The 18308-nt window shown below is 41.9% G+C and overlaps 1 protein-coding gene across 1 annotated transcript in view; it reads right to left on the bottom strand.

The window, feature by feature from the left end:
• LOC139278337 (glycine cleavage system H protein, mitochondrial-like) overlaps positions 1-17922 on the bottom strand; it is a 30143-nt gene extending 12221 nt beyond the window's left edge. Inside the window, exons 1-3 of the mRNA XM_070897005.1 lie at positions 17777-17922; positions 10962-11041; positions 7668-7731 (exon numbers count right to left, since the gene is read on the bottom strand). Coding sequence (XP_070753106.1) covers positions 7668-7731; positions 10962-11041; positions 17777-17894 — 262 coding nt within the window. The 5' untranslated portion in view covers positions 17895-17922. The remainder of the gene's footprint in view (positions 1-7667; positions 7732-10961; positions 11042-17776) is intronic.
• Positions 17923-18308: the final 386 nt, after the last annotated feature.

Raw genomic sequence — 18308 nt, 5'->3', positions numbered from 1 at the left:
TCAGTTCCTCCTCCTTACTAGACCCTCTGACCCCTTTTATATCCGGAAGGTTGTTTGTGTCCTCCTTAGTGAATACTGAACCAAAGTACTTGTTCAATTGGTCTGCCATTTCTTTGTTCCCCGTTATGACTTCCCCTGATTCTGACTGCAGGGGACCTACGTTTGTCTTTACTAACCTTTTTCTCTTTACATACCTATAGAAACTTTTGCAATCCGCCTTAATGTTCCCTGCAAGCTTCTTCTCGTACTCCATTTTCCCTGCCCTAATCAAACCCTTTGTCCTCCTCTGCTGAGTTCTAAATTTCTCCCAGTCCCCAGGTTCGCTGCTATTTCTGGCCAATTTGTATGCCACTTCCTTGGCTTTAATACTATCCCTAATTTCCCTAGATAGCCACGGTTGAGCCACCTTCCCTTTTTTATTTTTACGCCAGACAGGAATGTACAATTGTTGTAATTCATCCATGCGGTCTCTAAATGTCTGCCATTGCCCATCCACAGTCAACCCCTTAAATATCATTCGCCAATCTATCTTAGCCAATTCACGCCTCATGCCTTCAAAGTTACCCTTCTTTAAGTTCTGGACCATAGTCTCTGAATTAACTGTTTCATTCTCCATCCTAATGCAGAATTCCACCATATTATGGTCACTCTTCCCCAAGGGGCCTCTCACAATGAGATTGCTAATTAATCCTCTCTCATTACACAACACCCAGTCTAAGATGGCCTCCCCCCTAGTTGGTTCCTCGACATATTGATCTAGAAAACCATCCCTTATGCACTCCAGGAAATCCTCCTCCACCGTATTGCTTCCAGTTTGGTTAGCCCAATCTATGTGCATATTAAAGTCACCCATTATAACTGCTGCACCTTTATTGCATGCACTCCTAATTTCCTGTTTGATGCCCTCCCCAACATCACTACTACTGTTTGGAGGTCTGTACACAACTCCCACTAACGTTTTTTGCCCTTTAGTGTTCTGCAGCTCTACCCATATAGATTCCACATTATCCAAGCTAATGTCTTTCCTAACTATTGCATTAATCTCCTCTTTAACCAGCAATGCTACCCCACCTCCTTTTCCTTTTATTCTATCCTTCCTGAATGTTGAATTCCCAGCCCTGATCATTCTGGAGCCACGTCTCCGTAATCCCAATCACATCATATTTGTTAACATCTAATTGCACAGTTAATTCATCCACCTTATTGTGGATACTCCTTGCATTAAGACACAAAGCCTTCAGGCTTGCTCTTTTAACACCCTTTGTCCTTTTAGAATTTTGCTGTACAGTTGCCCTTTTTGTTCTTTGCCTTGGGTTTCTCTGCCCTCCACTTTTCCTCATCTCCTTTCTGTCTTTTGCTTTTGCCTCATTTTTGTCTCCTTCTGTCTCCCTGCATAGGTTCCCATCCCCCTGCAATATTAGTTTAACTCCTCCCTTACAGCACTAGCAAACACTCCCCTAGGACATTGGTTCCAGTCCTGCCCAGGTGCAGACCCTCCGGTTTGTACTGGTCCCACCTCCCCCAGAACCGGTTCCAATGCCCCAGGAATTTGAATCACTCCCTGCTGCACCACTGCTCAAGCCACGTATTCATCTGCGCTATCCTGCGATTCCTACTCTGACTAGCACGTGGCACTGGTAGCAATCCCGAGATTACTACTTTTGAGGTCCTACTTTTTAATTTAGCTCCTAGCTCCTTAAATTCTTTTCGTAGGACCTCATCCCTTTTTTTTAACCTATAAGCCGAGTCAATCCAGTCTTTCTTCATATGTCAGTCCTGCCATCCCGGCAAATCAGTCTGGTGAACCTTCGCTGCACTCCCTCAATAGCAAGAATGTCCTTCCTCAGATTAGGAAACCAAAACTGCACACAATACTCAAGGTGTGGTCTCACCAAGGCACTGTACAATTGCAGTAAGACCTCCCTGCTCCTATACGCAAATCTTCTCGCTATGAAGGCCAACATGCCATTTGCATTCTTCACCGCCTGCTGTGCCTGCATGCCAACTTTCAATGACTGATGTACCATGACACCCAGGTCTCGTTGCACCTCCCCTTTTCCTAATCTGCCGCCATTCAGATAATATTCTGCCTTCCTGTTTTTGCCACCAAAGTGGATAACCTTACATTTATCCACATTATACTGCATCTGCCATGCATTTGCCCACTCACCTAACCTGTCCAAGTCACCCTGCAGCCTCTTAGCATCCTCATCACAGCTCACACTGCCACCCAGCTTAGTGTCATCTGCAAACTTGGCGAGATATTACATTCAATTCCTTCGTCTAAATCATTAATGTATATTGTAAATAGCTGGGATCCCAGCACTGAACCTTTCGGTACCCCACTAGTCACTGCCTGCCATTCTGAAAAGGACCCGTTTATTCCTACTCTTTGCTTCCTGTCTGCCAACCAGTTCTCTATCCACGTCAATACATTACCCCCAATACCATGTGCTTAAATTTTGCACACTAATCTCGTATGGGACCTTGTCAAAGGCCTTTTGAAAGTTCAAATACACCACATCCACTGGTTCTCCCTTGTCCACTCTACTAGTTACATCCACAAAAAATTCTAGAAGATTTGTCAAGCATGATTTCCCTTTCATAAATCCATGCTGACTTGGACTGATCCTGTCACTGCTTTCCAAATGCACTATTACATCTTTAATAATTGATTCCAACATTTTCCCCACTACCGATGTCAGGCTAACCGGTCTATAATTCCTTGTTCTCTCTCTACCCCCTTTTTATAAAAGTGGGGTTACATTAGCTACCCTCCAATCCATATGAACTGATCCAGCTTCGATAGCATGCTGGAAAATGACCACCAATGCATCCACTATTTCTAGGGCCACTTCCTTATGTACTCTGGGATGCAGACTATTAGACCCTGGGGGATTTATCAGCCTTCAGTCCCATCAATTTCCCTAACACAATTTCCTGACTAATAAGGATTTCCTTCAGTTCCTCCTTCTCGCTAGACCCTCGGTCCCCTAGTATTTCCAGAAGGATATTTGTGTCTTCCTTCGTGAAGACAGAATCATAGTATTTGTTCAATTGGTCTGCCATTTCTTTGTTCCCCATTATAAATTTGCCTGATTCTGACTGCAAGGGACCTACATTTGTCTTCACTAATCTTTTTTTCTTCACATATCTATAGAAGCTTTTGCAGTCAGTTTTTATGTGCCTGCAAGCTTCCTCTCATACTCTTATTTTCTCCCTCCTAATTAAACTCTATGTCCTCCTCTGCTAAATTTCTCCCAGTCCACAGGTTTGCTGCTTTTTCTGGCCAATTTATATGCCTCTTCCTTGGATTTAACACTGTTCCTAATTTCCCTCGTTAGCCATGGTTGAGCCACCTTCCCAGTTTTATTTTTACGCCAGACAGGGATGTGCAATTGTTGAAGTTCATCCAGGTGACCTTTAAATGCCTGCCATTGTCTATCCACCGTCAATCCTTTAAGTATCATTCGCCAGTCTATCCTAGTCAATTGAGATCTCATACCATCGAAGTTACCTTTCTCTATGTTCAGGACCCTAGTCTCTGAATTAACTGTGTCACTCCATCTTAATGAAGAATTCCATCATATTATGGTCACTCTTCCCCAAGGGGCCTTGCACAACAAGATTGCTAATTAATCCTCTCTCATTACACAACACCCAGTCTAGGATGGCCAGCTCTCTAGTTGGTTCCTCAACATATTGGTCTAGAAATCCATCCCTTATATACTCCAGGAAATCCTCATCCACCATATTGCTACAGTTTGGTTAGACTAATCTATATGTAGATTAAAGTCACCCATGATAACTGCTGTACCTTTATTGCACTCATCCTTAATTTCCTGTTTGATGCTGTCCCCAACCTCACTACTACTGTTTGCTGGTCTGTACACAACCCCCACTAGTATTTTCTGCCCTTTGGTGTTCTGCAGCTCTACCCATACAGAGTCCACATCATCCAAGCTAATGTCCTTCCTTAGTATTGCATTAATCTCTTTAACCAGCAACGCTACCTCACCTCCTTTGCCTTTCTGCCTATCCTTCTTGAATATTGAATACCTCTGGATGTTGAGTTCCCAGCCTTGGTCACCCTGGAGCTATGTTTCTGTATTCCCAATTACATCATATCCGTTAATAACTGTCTGCACAGGTTAATTCATCCACCTTATTATGAATGCTCCTCGCAATGAGACAACTCATTGAATTTTTTGAAGAGGTAACAGAGAGTAGACAATGGTAGTGCAGTAGATATAATTATTTAGATTTTGAAAAGGCCTTCGATCATGTACCCCATAATAGGTTGATGAACAAGGTCAGAGAATGTGAAGTCAGGGGACAAGTGGCAGAATGGATAGCTAACTTGCTTCAAGACAGAAAGTAGACAGCAGGGATAAAAGGTAGCTATTCACAGTGGCAGAAAGTGGGTAGTGGTGTTCCACAAGGATCAGTGCTGGCACCATTGTTGATCACAATTTATATTAACCATTTAGACTGGAATCAAAAATACAATTTCTAAATTTGCAGATGACATCAAATTGGGAGCAATTGTCAATACTGAGGAAGACTGCAAGAAATTACAGGAGGACATTCAACAAACTTGCAGAATGGGAATATAATTGGCAAATGAAGTTCAACATAAATAAATGTGAGGTATTACATTTTGGTAGGAAGAATAGGGAAGTCACTTATTACTTGGAGGGTTCAAGTCTAGGTGGGATAGAGGAACAAAGATCTCAGAGTACAAGTACACAAATCACTAATTGTTACGACACAGGTTAGCAAGGCCATAAATAAACAAACTAAGCACTAGGGTTTATTTCTAGAGGTATAGAATTGAAAAGTAGGGAAGTTATGCTAAACCTCTATCGAACTTCGAGTAGACCACACTTAGGGGGAGAAATTCGGTTGGATAGAGCCCCTCGCAAGAGCTGCTACAGGGGCGCAAAAGGGTTTGCAGCCGGCATTAGTGCCGCTTGGCAAATTCAGTGTGCCGGTACCGGCAGCGCCGAGGAGTATCGCCCTGGAGCGCAGCGCCGCGCCAGTGTGCAACACCCCCGATATTGGCACGGATGTAAAATTTATTTTGCGCTGCACTCTTAGTGCCCCGTAATTACACCACTAGAAAAAGCTGGCTGCAGAGCTGTCATAAGAAATATGAACAGGAGTAGGCCACCTGGTCCCTCGAGCCTGTACCACTATTTAATAAGATCATGGCTGATCTGATCATGGACTCCGCTCCATTTCCTTGCCTGCTCCCCATAACCCTTTATTCCCTTATCGCACAAAAATCTGTCTATCTCTGCCTTAAATATATTCAATCACACAGCCTCCACAGCTCTTTGGGGCAAATTCCATAGATTTACAACCCTCAGAAGAAATTCCTCCTCATCCCAGTTTTAAATGGGCGGCCCCTTATTCTGAGACTGAGACTATGTCCCCTAGTTTTAGTTCCCCTATGAGTGGAAATATCCTCTCTGCATCCACCTTGTTGAGCTCCCTCATTATTTATATGTTTCGATAAGATCACCTCTCATTCTTCTGAACTCCAATGAGTATAGGCCCAACCTATTTTCCTAAGTCAACCCCCTCATCTCCGGAATCAACCTAGTGAATCTTCTCTGAACAGCCTCCAATGCAAGTATATCCTTCCTTAAATACGAAGACAAAAACTGTACGCAGTACTCTAGGTGTGGCCTCACCAATACCTTGTACAGTTGTAACAGAACTTCTGCTTTTTTACTCTATCCCCCTTGCAATAAAGGCCAACATTCCATATGCCTTCCTGATTACTTGCTGAACTAACTTTTTGTGTTTCCTGCAGGTCTCTCTGTACTGCAGCACTTTGCAATTTTTCTCCATTTAAATTATAATTTGCTTTCCTATTATTTCTGCCAAAGTGGATAACCTCACATTTTCCCACATTATACTCCATCTGCCAAATTTTTGCCCACTCCCTTAGTCTGTCTATATCCCTTTGCAGATTTTGTGTTCTCCTCACAATTTTCTCTCCCACCCATGTTTGTATCATCAGCAAACTTGGCTACATTAGACTCGGTCCCTTCATCCAAGTCATTAATAGAGATTGGGAAATAGTTGAGGACCCAGCACCGATCCCTGCGGCACCTCACTAGTCATTGTTTGTCAACTGGAAAATGACCCATTTATCCCGGTTTTCTGTTAGTTAGTAGTTAGCCAATCCTCAATTCGTGCTAATATATTACCCCCAACCCCGTGAACTTTTATCTTGTGCAGTAACCTTTTATGTGGCACCTTATCGAATGCCTTCTGGAAGTCCAAATATACCACATCCACTGTCCCGGGGTGCTAAGGGAAGGAATGACTACAGGAGTTAATTGTGATTTATTTCGCAAAAGAAAAAATCACTTTATTTGGGGTGAATAATGTAGAGAATGTTTTTTGTATTTTTTGTTCCGATTCTTTTTTTTGCAGGGATGCGTCTCTTCGGGTGCTACGGAGCCAGCTCTTTAGCAGGGGATTTTCAGTTGCTCACCCGGCCTAGTGCCCCAAGAGAACATTGGAACGCTACCCTTAATGCTCCACTGCATTCCATTCCCAGGACGCAACTACTGAATTTTGTGGCTGCCGTCGCTAACCATTTTCCGTCGCTAAATTTAGAGACTGCCTGATATTCGTGCCTTTAAAAACTCTCCAGTCGAATTTCCAGCCCTTAAGAGTAGTGCATACAGTTCTGATCGCCATATTATAAAAAGAACAGAGGCACTGGAGAGGTTGCAGAGAAGATTTACAAGGATGATACCAGAAATGAGAGGGTATATACATCAGAAAAGGATGAACAGGCTGGGTCTCTTCTTTTGAAAAAAGATGACTCGGGGTGACCTAATCGAGGTCTTTAAAATTATGAACCAAGTGGATACAGAGAGAATGTTTCCACTTGTGGGGACAAGCATAACTAGAGGCCATCAATATAAGATAGTCACCAAGAAATTCAATAGTGAATTCAGAAGAAACTTCTTTACCCAGAGTGGTGTGAATGTGGAACCCACTAACACGGAGTGGTTGAAGCAAATAGTATAGATTCATTTAAGTGGAGGTTGGGTTAGACAATCATGAGGGAGAAAGGAATAGCGGGAGACGGGAATAGCGGGAGATGGGAATAGATTTTGATGAGGAAAGACGGGAGGCGGCTCGAGTGGAACATAAACACCATCATGGACTGGTTGGGCCAAATGGCTTGTTTCTGTGTCATATATCCTATGTAAAGCAACATGTTCGATAATGCATTCAGACAACTGCCATTGCATTTGTTTACTGATAGTTACTTGAGGTTGCACCATCCAGAGATACAATCATTTGATGTTAACCCGATGTGCAAACTCACTTTCAATTACTCGTGCCTTATCTTGTATTTTTCATTCTTCTTTCAAACAGGCTTCCCATGCCATGCACATTCCCCAGCCAAAGAGACTGAAGACGTGTTTCCAGGCCTCTGCCAATGTTGCTCTTCAGTCAGGAATTAGGAGGTGTAAGAGAGCAGTCTAGGACTGGCCTTGAGTATCCTGCTTGGTATTGGCAAATACAGAGATGCTCTACGTTCATATCGACCTAACCCAATCAGTTAAGGGTTTGTTTTTAAAAAGCAAACGATTTGCTCATGTTATATGCAATGTAAAACAGTTAATACTCACCCAATTGGTTCAACTTTGTGCTGATTTCTGGCAAACCACAATATACAACATCTCCTAATGCTTCCTAAAGAAAAAACATCAATCTGAATTATTGTGCACCAAGATCTTTAGCACTCAATTTAGTAATGTTAATTCTCAATTGTGTAACAGGCTGACAGATGCACTTCTGTATCAGAGTTGTAGAACATGGAAATATTTCAAAAATTAAGTATATATGTCTAAAATATTGAAAGTCTCACATATCTTCCCACATTTTTTGTCAATGTCTTCCATTATAAATCCCTATGTCCACATTTCTTATGAAACAGCGTTACACTAATTTTACTCTTTCACCAGTGGAGATGCCTCACCACCACACGCACAAGGGATTTGAACATGAGGATGAAAATTTTTAATTGGCGGCTTTGGAGAAACGGGAGCTCAGCAAGGACCTGATGGTTGAGTGAAACTTGGTGCCGGTTAGGATACGGGCAGCAGAGCTTTGGATGAGCGACAATTTACATAGGATTACATTACAGCACAGAAACAGGCTGTTCCGAGTCCAACCAGTCCATGCCGGCGTTTATGCTCCATTCGAGCCTCCTCCAGTCTTTCCTTATCTAACTATCAGCATAATCCTCTATTCCCTTCTTCCTCACATTTAACTAGCCTCCCCTTAAATTCATCTTAACTATTCACTTCAACCATTCCCTGTGGTAGCGAATTCCCATTCTCACCACTCTCTGGGTAAAGACATTTCTTCTGAACTCCCTATTTGATTTCTTGGTGACTATCTTATATTGATGGCCTCTAGTTATGCTCTTCCTCATAAGTTGAAACACTCTCTCTTTATTTACTCTATCAAAACCTCTATTAGGCCACCCATCAAACTTCTCTTTTCAAGAGAGAAAAAAAAAGACCCCCCCCCCCCCCCAAGCCTGGTCATCCTTTCCTGATAGGTATATCCTCACAGTTCTGGTATCATCCTTGTAAATCTTTTTTGCACCCTCTTCAGTGCCTCTATATTCTTTTTATAATACGATGACCAGATTTGTACACAGTACTCAAAATGTGGTCTAACCAAGGTTTGATACAAGTTTAGCATAACTTCTCTACTTTTGAATTCTATCCCTCTAGAAATAAATCCTAGTGCTTGGTTTGCCTTTTTTATGGCCTTGTTAACCTGCGTTGCTACTTTGTGATGTGTGTATTTGTACTCTTTTGCCCCATTTAGATTCTTATGTCCCAAGTAATGAGACCTAATTTTTCTTACCAAAATGTAATTCCTCACATTTATCTATGTTGAACTTCATTTGCCAATTATACGCCCATTCTGCAAGTTTATTAATGTCTTGTAATTTGTTGCAGTCCTCGACAGTATTGATGAGGATGTTCTACATTAAAGGAGCTATATAAATGCAATTTATTGGTGCTGCTAATGTTGCCAAGAGAGATTCAAACATGGAGATGTGGGGGAAAAATGGGAGGCGACAATAAATTCAAGAACTTGAGAGGAGACAGGTTGGAGTGGTTAGCAAGGACCAAGGGGTCAAGGTTGTTTTTTTTTGTTAAAAGACGGGATGATGGTTTTGAAAGGGAGGATGACAGTGCCTGAGGAAAGGGAACTATTTACAAGATGGGAGTCAGGAGTGCAAGTTGGGTGGTCAGCAGTTTAGTGGGAATGGGATCAAGAGAGCAGAGGTTATGGACAAGATGAGCTCGAAGAGGACATGAGGGGATAGGGAAGAAATTAAATAAAGATGCAGATACAGGGCTAGGGCAGTGGGGAGCCTGGGAAGAATGGGAGAATAAAGATTTTATTGATTAGAAGCATATCAAAAGGTGGACCTGAGGGACTTGTTGTGCAGATCCATTCACTTTGTGCAAATCAGTGAATAATGAGAGATAATGGAAACTGGTGCATTATTTTACAACCAGATCCATGACCAAAACCTAATGTTTATACAGGTAAATTGTAAGAAAATGTACCCCATACTGTACTTGAGAATATTTATTAATGCATAGACAGACCATTAAAAGTAATGCATTTGGCAAATGCAATTTATCAAACTGAGAATTAAAGGTTCAGTTTACAACATTGTTAAATTAACCCAAAAAAGGTTCCCTTTCCCCCGCCCCCTCCTCACCCAATTTGTTGCCAATCTCACCTAGCCAGGCACAGAAGGCAGGCAAGCAACACAATGGACAATATTGAAGTATCCTTCACATTTCATTAAAAGTATACATATGAAACAAAGGAAAAAGAAAGATATATTTTGTATAAAAAGGCATTTTGAGCCAAATGAGCACCATGGGCTGTCATTTCACTTATTCAACAGTGAATGCAACAACTAGTTACAATTGTAACAAAGGCCCCCCCCTCCCCCCCTCCCCCCCTTGTTTGCAGATAAAATCACATTCACGGATCACCACATTTTTGTTTAATAGAAATTAACACTTGAAGTCCTGCACACAACCTAAATCTAAAATCAAGATCCAGGATCAAAGTCTTTTGCCAGTACTAAAAGGTTTATTGGTTTTAACATACCTTCCCCCAATATAAAGAACACATTTTCTGCCCTTTTAGTTTTACTGTCAATGTTTAAAATTGGCTTAAAGCCAACAGTCAGAACCTAGCTCTGTTCCTCCATAAACTTCAAATGATGCCAGTATAAAGTTTATTCAGTGGAATAGCCCATTTGCTGTACTGAAAATGACACATTTAAAACTTTGGTGTTGAAGATATAAATTTTTCTGTTGAAGATATTTTGTTTAGTGGTAATAACCACTTTGCAATACTAGTTCTTTCAAGCCTCATATTGTTTTAAACAGTCAGTGAGTGCTCCTACAGAAGCAAAATTTAACTAAATGAATTTTTGGAAGAAATTCATATTTCAACCAACCGTAACTGAAGGCCACAGAAATGTTGCGAAAACACAAGTTTAAACAAATTAAGTTTAACAAGTCTGAATTTTATTTTTAAGGACTCTACTACTATTACTACAGTGCTTGCGCACATTCATGCCAAGAAAATGTATTCACAATGGAAAATTACAACAATTTTACATGAAAGAACCACAAATCTTTCTAAGCATGGATATTAAAGTGAACCTTGGTCCCATGATGATAGACACCACGGTTAAAAATTGATTAGGAAATGATGATCCTGCAACATCAAATGAAACAATGGTCTAAGTCCAAAAATATTCAAGTAGGACTTGTGCACTTAAACCATCACAGCTTGTACTAAGAGTTCAAAAGTGAAGGATTGATACAAGAATTATACTGGATGGTAATAAAAAAAAAAGTACCCACCTGAGCATAATTGCTAATGCCCACTGTACCAATTCCATTTTCAACCGTTACCCATTCATGTTTGTCTGTAAACTTGCGAGCTGGAATGGTACATTTTTACATAATCAGCCAACATTGAATTATGATTCAAATGTTTTATCTAAGGTTTGGCTATCTATATAGCATTGATATTTACATATCACATTCAGCTTAATCTTTATTAAAGCTAAGAATTGCTGAGCAAGAAATCTACTTCAAATACTGTACTATATCTAATATAAACCATAAACCAAAGTATCCAAATGGTGCCACACATTAGCCTAGTGTCAGGACGGGCAATATAATCTTTTTTCAACACAGTAAGAAATATACACTTCCCATAATGTGCTTATATTTGGTATCATATACTTAATAAGTGTGACATTTCTAGCCACGTTTATATAAATACTCCTTTGTTCCATAGTCCCATTCTGTAATTTACATCCATCAAAACTCAACCCTCAAACCGCAGATGGCAACAGTTGAGGTGGTATATTAAGTACAAAACATCGTTAATTCCAATCAGCAGTGGCAATGGACATAAACAGGACTAAGTACCAGTTATTTAAAAAGTAGTCAACACTAATCAGTAGTCATTTCAATTTAACTTTTGCTAATCCTTCATTCTCAGTGAATTTTATCATTTCTGTTTTCAACAAAAAAATGTAACCTAGATTGGATAGCTATCCAGCAAGTTGTTCAGGCGCTAATGGGTTCAGAGACAATGTGAAACTGATTAACACAAGACAAATTATCTTATGTATACAATTGTAACATTTTCAGCCCTGAGCCTTTAGCATACGCTCCAGTATTCACTGTAATCATCCTTGTATTCAATACAACTATTTTGGTAAAACTTTTAAATCAAGTGCCCTTTACCAAAACCCACAAATTAACAATTAAACATTAAAGGGAACCTTGTCAAATCAAATTAAATTAAAATGATGCTCTCCAGTCCCTTCGGTGCCCACAAGCCACGGAAGACCACGAGTGTACCGGTGGACAGCGTGTGCTCCATCTCCAGGGACACCCTGGCACAAACGTAGCCGCAGAAGAGAGGCAGGCAGTTGGGCTGAATGACCCCATCTGCCTGGACCAGTTAATGGCCACCTTGGCCAGGCCCAGGAGCAGTCCGAAGAGGAGGCCCTCCAAGCTGCCCACTCGGCACCAGTGCCCAAAGATCAGAAGCATGGGACTGAAGTGGTCAAAAATCAAGGAGCAGCCCCTTCAAATAATGGAAGACGGGCTGCAGCCTCACACACTACACACACACATATTCAATACAACCCTGGTTAGAGAAGACAGACCTTTTCTAATTCTTGATTCATTTTTAATGTATGGATCAACAGATGTTACATCGTATAAAGACCCTTGTAGGCATTTTATGCCACTAAGTATTCTTATTACATTCCTTGAATCTTAAGCTGAAGAAACCTAGAGTTGTTATTTTGTTTAGCATAACCTGAAAGTCCTCAATGTAGCAACTCTGTTGTCTCCGTGTTCTTAATTTTCTTTCTGTATTTCCTTTTATTAATTGCATCTCAATACCCCTTTTGTCCAACCCGCACCTATCATTTTTACTTAATATTTCTATTTCTCACACCATCCTGACTTGGAAATATATTGCTGTTCCTTTATCGTTGCTGGGTCAGAATCCTGGAACTCCCTAACAGCACTGTGGGAGTACTTTCACCACATGGACTGTAGCGGTTCAAGAAGGTGGCTCACCACCACCCTCGAGGGCAATTAGGGATGGGCAATAAATGCTGGCCTTCTCAAACGAATAAAAAAAAAAGTGATTCTGACTGCAGGCTGCACCTTTCAATTCCCACTATAGCACAGAATCTCATTTACAGGGATATCTTCATCTATCCATTGAATATTAGGTATGTAGTATAAAGAATGATACAGTATGTGCTGCACAGACAATCTACTCAAAGAATCAAATCTAACTGTGGAACTTGCCCTGCAAACTGCACAAAGGCTGAAATGGATTCACCATATTAGGACCTACATCTACTCAGAAAACAGCAAAAGTGGCACTTGAGGGCTTAGTGCGATTTTCCTCCATGTTCCACCAAACTGATCTAAGGATACAGTTTCACTCACTTGGATGGACATTCCTCTGATAACAGTAATATAACACACTTTCCAATATTTTTCCCCCAAACACACACATTTGCTCAGAAAAAATGACATGATTTGAATATACTGGCCCCCAAGCCCTCCCCCCTTCCCAATCCTTATCCCAACCTTTCCTGCTCTGCCTTCCTACTCACCTGGTAGTGTCCCAGGCTTCAATACCACTTGAATAGGCCCACAACTACTCCCTGGGTCTCTCCTGGTATTCTTCAAAAAGGTACCCATTGACACATCCTTATGAGCAGCAACCCCAACTGCCACATTCTCCTCCTTCAAGCACCTCAACCTGTTGCACATCTCTCACCTCTCCTTTCAAAATACTAGTGTGTCCACCCCACCCACCAAGCCCCATCCAAGTTCTGTACATTAAATACTATATGAATGAAATTCTTGTTGCCAGATATACGTGATTACTCAATGAAGGATAATGCATTTAATCTACAATCATTTACTGTTTGTCTTGGTTTCTTTTGATTAATAATAGCAATCCTGGTGGCTAGTCTATGTGGAATTGGATAATAGGATGCATGGATACACTAGTTAATAATTGGTTAAACTACAGCGAATGGACTTAGTGTTTGCTTAGGTAGGGACACCATTATTGTTGAAGTTTCCAATTAAAACATTTATAGATCCATTTATTAACATTAAAAATCTTGTGTCTGTACACACCTGCCAATTTTTTCCATTACAAATTTCCATATCCACATTTAAAATGGAGATTGTCTATGCAAGCTCGTCATGTTAGAATTGCATGTTCCCTTTAGTGGAGGCGCTGCAGCATCACCACTGATTGGAAGGTATCATTACCATGAGAGAACGTTTACCTGTATATAGACAGCCTCTATTATAAAATGTGGACGCAGTAAATGAAAATGTGTGACCAAGTATGAATCATGTTTGCATGCCCTGGTCTAATTACTCCCCACTGCCTACAGCACACACTTTCTGTAAACATCCAACTTACTTCCCATCACACTTCAGATATCATACTTTAATGCGTCCTCTGACACAATCAATACCACCATGGGAGATCTGCTAGTTATGCATAATAAAATACTGCGCAAGTATGTACTTTCTGTAAATATAACAATTCTGTAAATATTCCCTGCAATATTTTATCAACATGCTTGCTTGTCATACTTAAAACTAACCCATGTATGCCACGCTCTCTATCAGTTTCTAACCCAAATGCCATTGTTCTCCACAGTACTATTCACCCAAGGACTGGGAAAATCTCACCTCTTAGTCAACCCCATCTCTGATTTCCCTCCCCCTCCTGCAGAATGCTAATGCCTTTTCCCCTCTGCCACTCAATTCTTTGACATTCTTCCCCCTTCCCCAATACCCCTCTACCTCCTTTCCACCACGAACAAGTCACCTCTGCCACTTCCCTGTATTCCTACACACCACCTACCTAGCTGCAATACCCAATCATCTTCCTGGCTTTAAAAAAAGGGTACATAAGAACATAAGAATTAGGAGCAGGAGTAGGCCATTTGACCCCTCCAGCCTGTTCCACCATTCAATAAGGTCATGGCTGATCTACCTCAACTCACTTTCCTGCACTATCCCCATATCCCTTGATATTCAAAAATCTATCGATTTCAACGACCTAGCATTCACAGCTCTCTGGGGTAGACAATTCCAAAGATTCACCACCCAGAGTGAAGTTTCTCCTTATCAGTCCTAAATGGCCAGCCCCTTATTCTGAGACTGTGACCCCTGGTTCTAGACTCCCCAGCCAGGGAAAACATCCTCACTGCATCTACTCTGTCAAGCCCTGTAAGAATTTTGTATGTTTCAATGAGATCATCTTTCATTCTTCTAAACTCTAGAGAATATAGGCCTAGTCTACTCAATCTCTCCTCACAGGACAATTCCCCCCATCCCAGGAATGCACACTATGGCAAATAAATCCTTCCTTAGGTAAGGAGACCAAAACTGTACACAATAGTCCAGGTGTGGTCTCACCAGGGCCCTGTGATGATGATGATATAATTGCAGTAAGACATCTTTACTCATACTCAAATCCTCTTGTAATAAAAACATGATAACTTTGGTAGCCTTGTCAACAAGTTGCCACAATTTAATGAAGGCTTCACATTTCATTCTCCAGTTATGGTGCAGTCCTCCAACAAGGACATTGAACGATCAGTGTGTAAACCCATGTCCTATCACCCAAATGATCAGAACTTTATTAAAAATGGGCAGCTCATTCCAGACTATTATTGGTCGTACTGAACACACGCAAAAGACTTGCTGAGACATGGGGCTCAATTCGCGTCGTTTTTTTTTGAGCAGGCTGCTCTTTTTGGCCTAAGTTGAAAAAACAATTTCTCCAATTAATTTGCATCAGTGTAACTCAGTTACGATTTTTTTAGGTCAATTTTATTTTAGCCAAAGGAGGCTTAACCAGCCACCTCTGCCAATTTGGGAAGTCTGGCCAGTTGAGAGTTACTCCAGTTGTGCTTAGGCCAGCATATGTGGCCTCTGCTGAAAAACCTTCCCCAGAGTTAAGGAAATCAGCGCAGCAGATGCCCGGACACACAAAGAATTGAAAAACACAAAGCAGCAACTTACTTCCAACCCTGCCTGAAGGCTGACTGGTCCCATTCTCGGTCCCCACACAGAGAGAGAGAGAGAGACACAGACAGACAGACAGACAGAGAACAGACAGACAGAGAGACCGAGAGAGAGAGAGAGAGAGAGAGAGAGAGACAGATCAAGGCTCCACCCCCAAAACTTAAGATATATTTTTTTGGCGTACTTAGGCCCCAAACAAGTTCGCCAAAAAAATGCTTTGGGGAAAATTGAGCCCATGGGCACATTGGAGCTTGATCCTGCTATCCCAAATCAGCAGCATCTCCAAAACTCAACATACTGAGTTCCCAATCATAGTTATACAACTGTGGGGATTTAGAGGCAAGTTGTCACCACAAAGTGAGGAAAGGAAAAGTTGGGAGGAAGGCTGCTCTATAAATCCCATAACAGGTGGTTTAGCACAAACCAGAGAGCAGATCATGCACTTGCTCCCTCAGCCAGGGATAACACATGGCACAGAAAACCCAAGCCAAGGACTCGCAAGAAACTATATTAAGACAGCTTCACCATGAAACCGCACAAACTAAATAGGGCTCATGGCCAAAATCAGTGGAGAGAGAAATGCACTGACAAACAAGCAGTTTGCGGAGACATGATCACATTTTATCAAGCAGATCAGTAAGCACCCAATCATTTGTACTTTGGTTATATTGTACAATTACATCCAGATGATCAATTACTTTCCCAAAAATTGTACATTTGGACCAGGAGCTCTACAAGATAATTGGCATTCTATTTCCAACATCAATCTCCAACAAATTGCTAAACTGATTTGCCCAATCATTTCCTCTCCTGTCCACCAGTTTTTCTGAAATTCGCAAGTTACCAATTACTTCCTGAACACTATTCTACCAACTTCGCTACAGCATCATGTTATACTGTCATTCCAATTAAATCAGGCATTTGAGGTTAGATCCAGGATTTTTCTACTCAAGAGCTAGCATCAGGAATTCTACAAGCAAAAGGGCATTACTTGGATACATTATACACTATATTTATCTAAAGTAAACAGTATTTAAAGAAAATAAGCAATTCCTACTGCTTGACTGTGGGTTGAATCACTTGTGTTAATTAAAATCATTTTCACATTAAAAAATGTCAGGATACACTTTTATAAAGACTGTCACATTATACTAGGTCATGCTCAATGTGTTATTCTGTTACTAAAGCACAGCCAGTGTGTAGTTATGAGTGTCACTTAAACCATATGGCATATTTGCTGAATCCTTCCTGGGTCAATTAGAGACTCACTACTCTTAGACAGATCAATTAGAGGTTAGAGGAACTTTTAGTTTAAAAAAATACTGTTAAGTGTGAATCCTTAGACTTAAAAGTATTTTCTCTGTTGGTGAAGTTTTCCTATACTTTGAGCAAACCCATCTCAAAACTTTTACTAAATATTCCAGTGCTTTGACATGACACTTTCATTTTCACACCAATCACGAAATAAACAGATAACGCCGGGTTATAAAAGTCCATGCAGTTGTGGAGGGATCCAGGCTGAAGGGGGGCAATTGGAAGGACACAGTGCCTGGCATTCCCACAGAGGGCAACGCAGTCAGACAACAAACTGCCTTTAAAAGTCAATGACACTTGATTTAAAAATAAATGCATTGCAACAAACTCGTCCCTTGGTGACGGAAAACGGAATGCAAAGTTTACGCGCGAAGCATTAGGACATGTTACTTGTGTTTTTTTTAATTGTAAGTACAGCAGCAAAGAGCACCAACCTGGCCAACAGTGGTCTGACCCAGGAGTTGGCACCTCACCTGAATCCTTCTGGTCGCCACAGTCCAAATTAGGAAAAACTCTGCAACAATTTGCACATTATAAAAATAAATCAAATCATTGAGGGAAATACATGTTCCAAACCAGGCCCAGCTTTTGCAATTTATAGATATACATGCTGCATGTTGTGCTAAAACGCTGCATGGTTAAGTTGCAGTCCTGACCCGGGGCTGACTTTGCTGCCGGAGCCGCTATTGGGCTTTACCTTACTGCTGCCCCCCCCTCCTCACCCGCCCGCTCCCCAGTTACTGTGTTTCACGCACCGGAGAGGGCCGCCCTGGCGGTGCTCAGGCTCCGCAGCGGCCCGCCGATCCTGTGCGCTGTGGGGTGCAGGCAGCGGGAAGCCACCGCTCGCAAGTTCCACACGCACCTCAACGCCATCTTTGCACAGCCCGCAAGTGAACGCGAGCGGATGGGGCGGCGCGGGAGGAAGTGCCCGGGGGCGGGGATGGCCGTGTGTAGGAGGGGCCTGGGCACTGTGCGCGGGCTGGCAGTGTGGCACTGCGCGCTGTGTGCGTGGGGAGGGGGCACATGTTGGACTATAGAGAGGGGGGGGGCACATGTTGCACTGTGGGGAGGGGGGCACATGTTGCACTATAGAGAGGGGGGGGCACATGTTGCACTGTGGGGAGGGGGACACATGTTGCACTATAGAGAGGGGGGGGCACATGTTGCACTGTGGGGAGGGGGACACATGTTGCACTGTGGGGAGGGGGGGCACATGTTGCACTGTGGGGAGGGGGACACATGTTGCACTGTGGGGAGGGGGCACTGCACTGTGGGGGGGGCACATGT

Source organism: Pristiophorus japonicus, chromosome 13 (assembly GCF_044704955.1).
Source record: "Pristiophorus japonicus isolate sPriJap1 chromosome 13, sPriJap1.hap1, whole genome shotgun sequence".
In the NCBI taxonomy this organism is placed as follows: domain Eukaryota; kingdom Metazoa; phylum Chordata; class Chondrichthyes; family Pristiophoridae; genus Pristiophorus; species Pristiophorus japonicus.
Note: the sequence above shows the minus strand (reverse complement) of the source record. Positions and strands in the feature narration are given on the sequence as shown.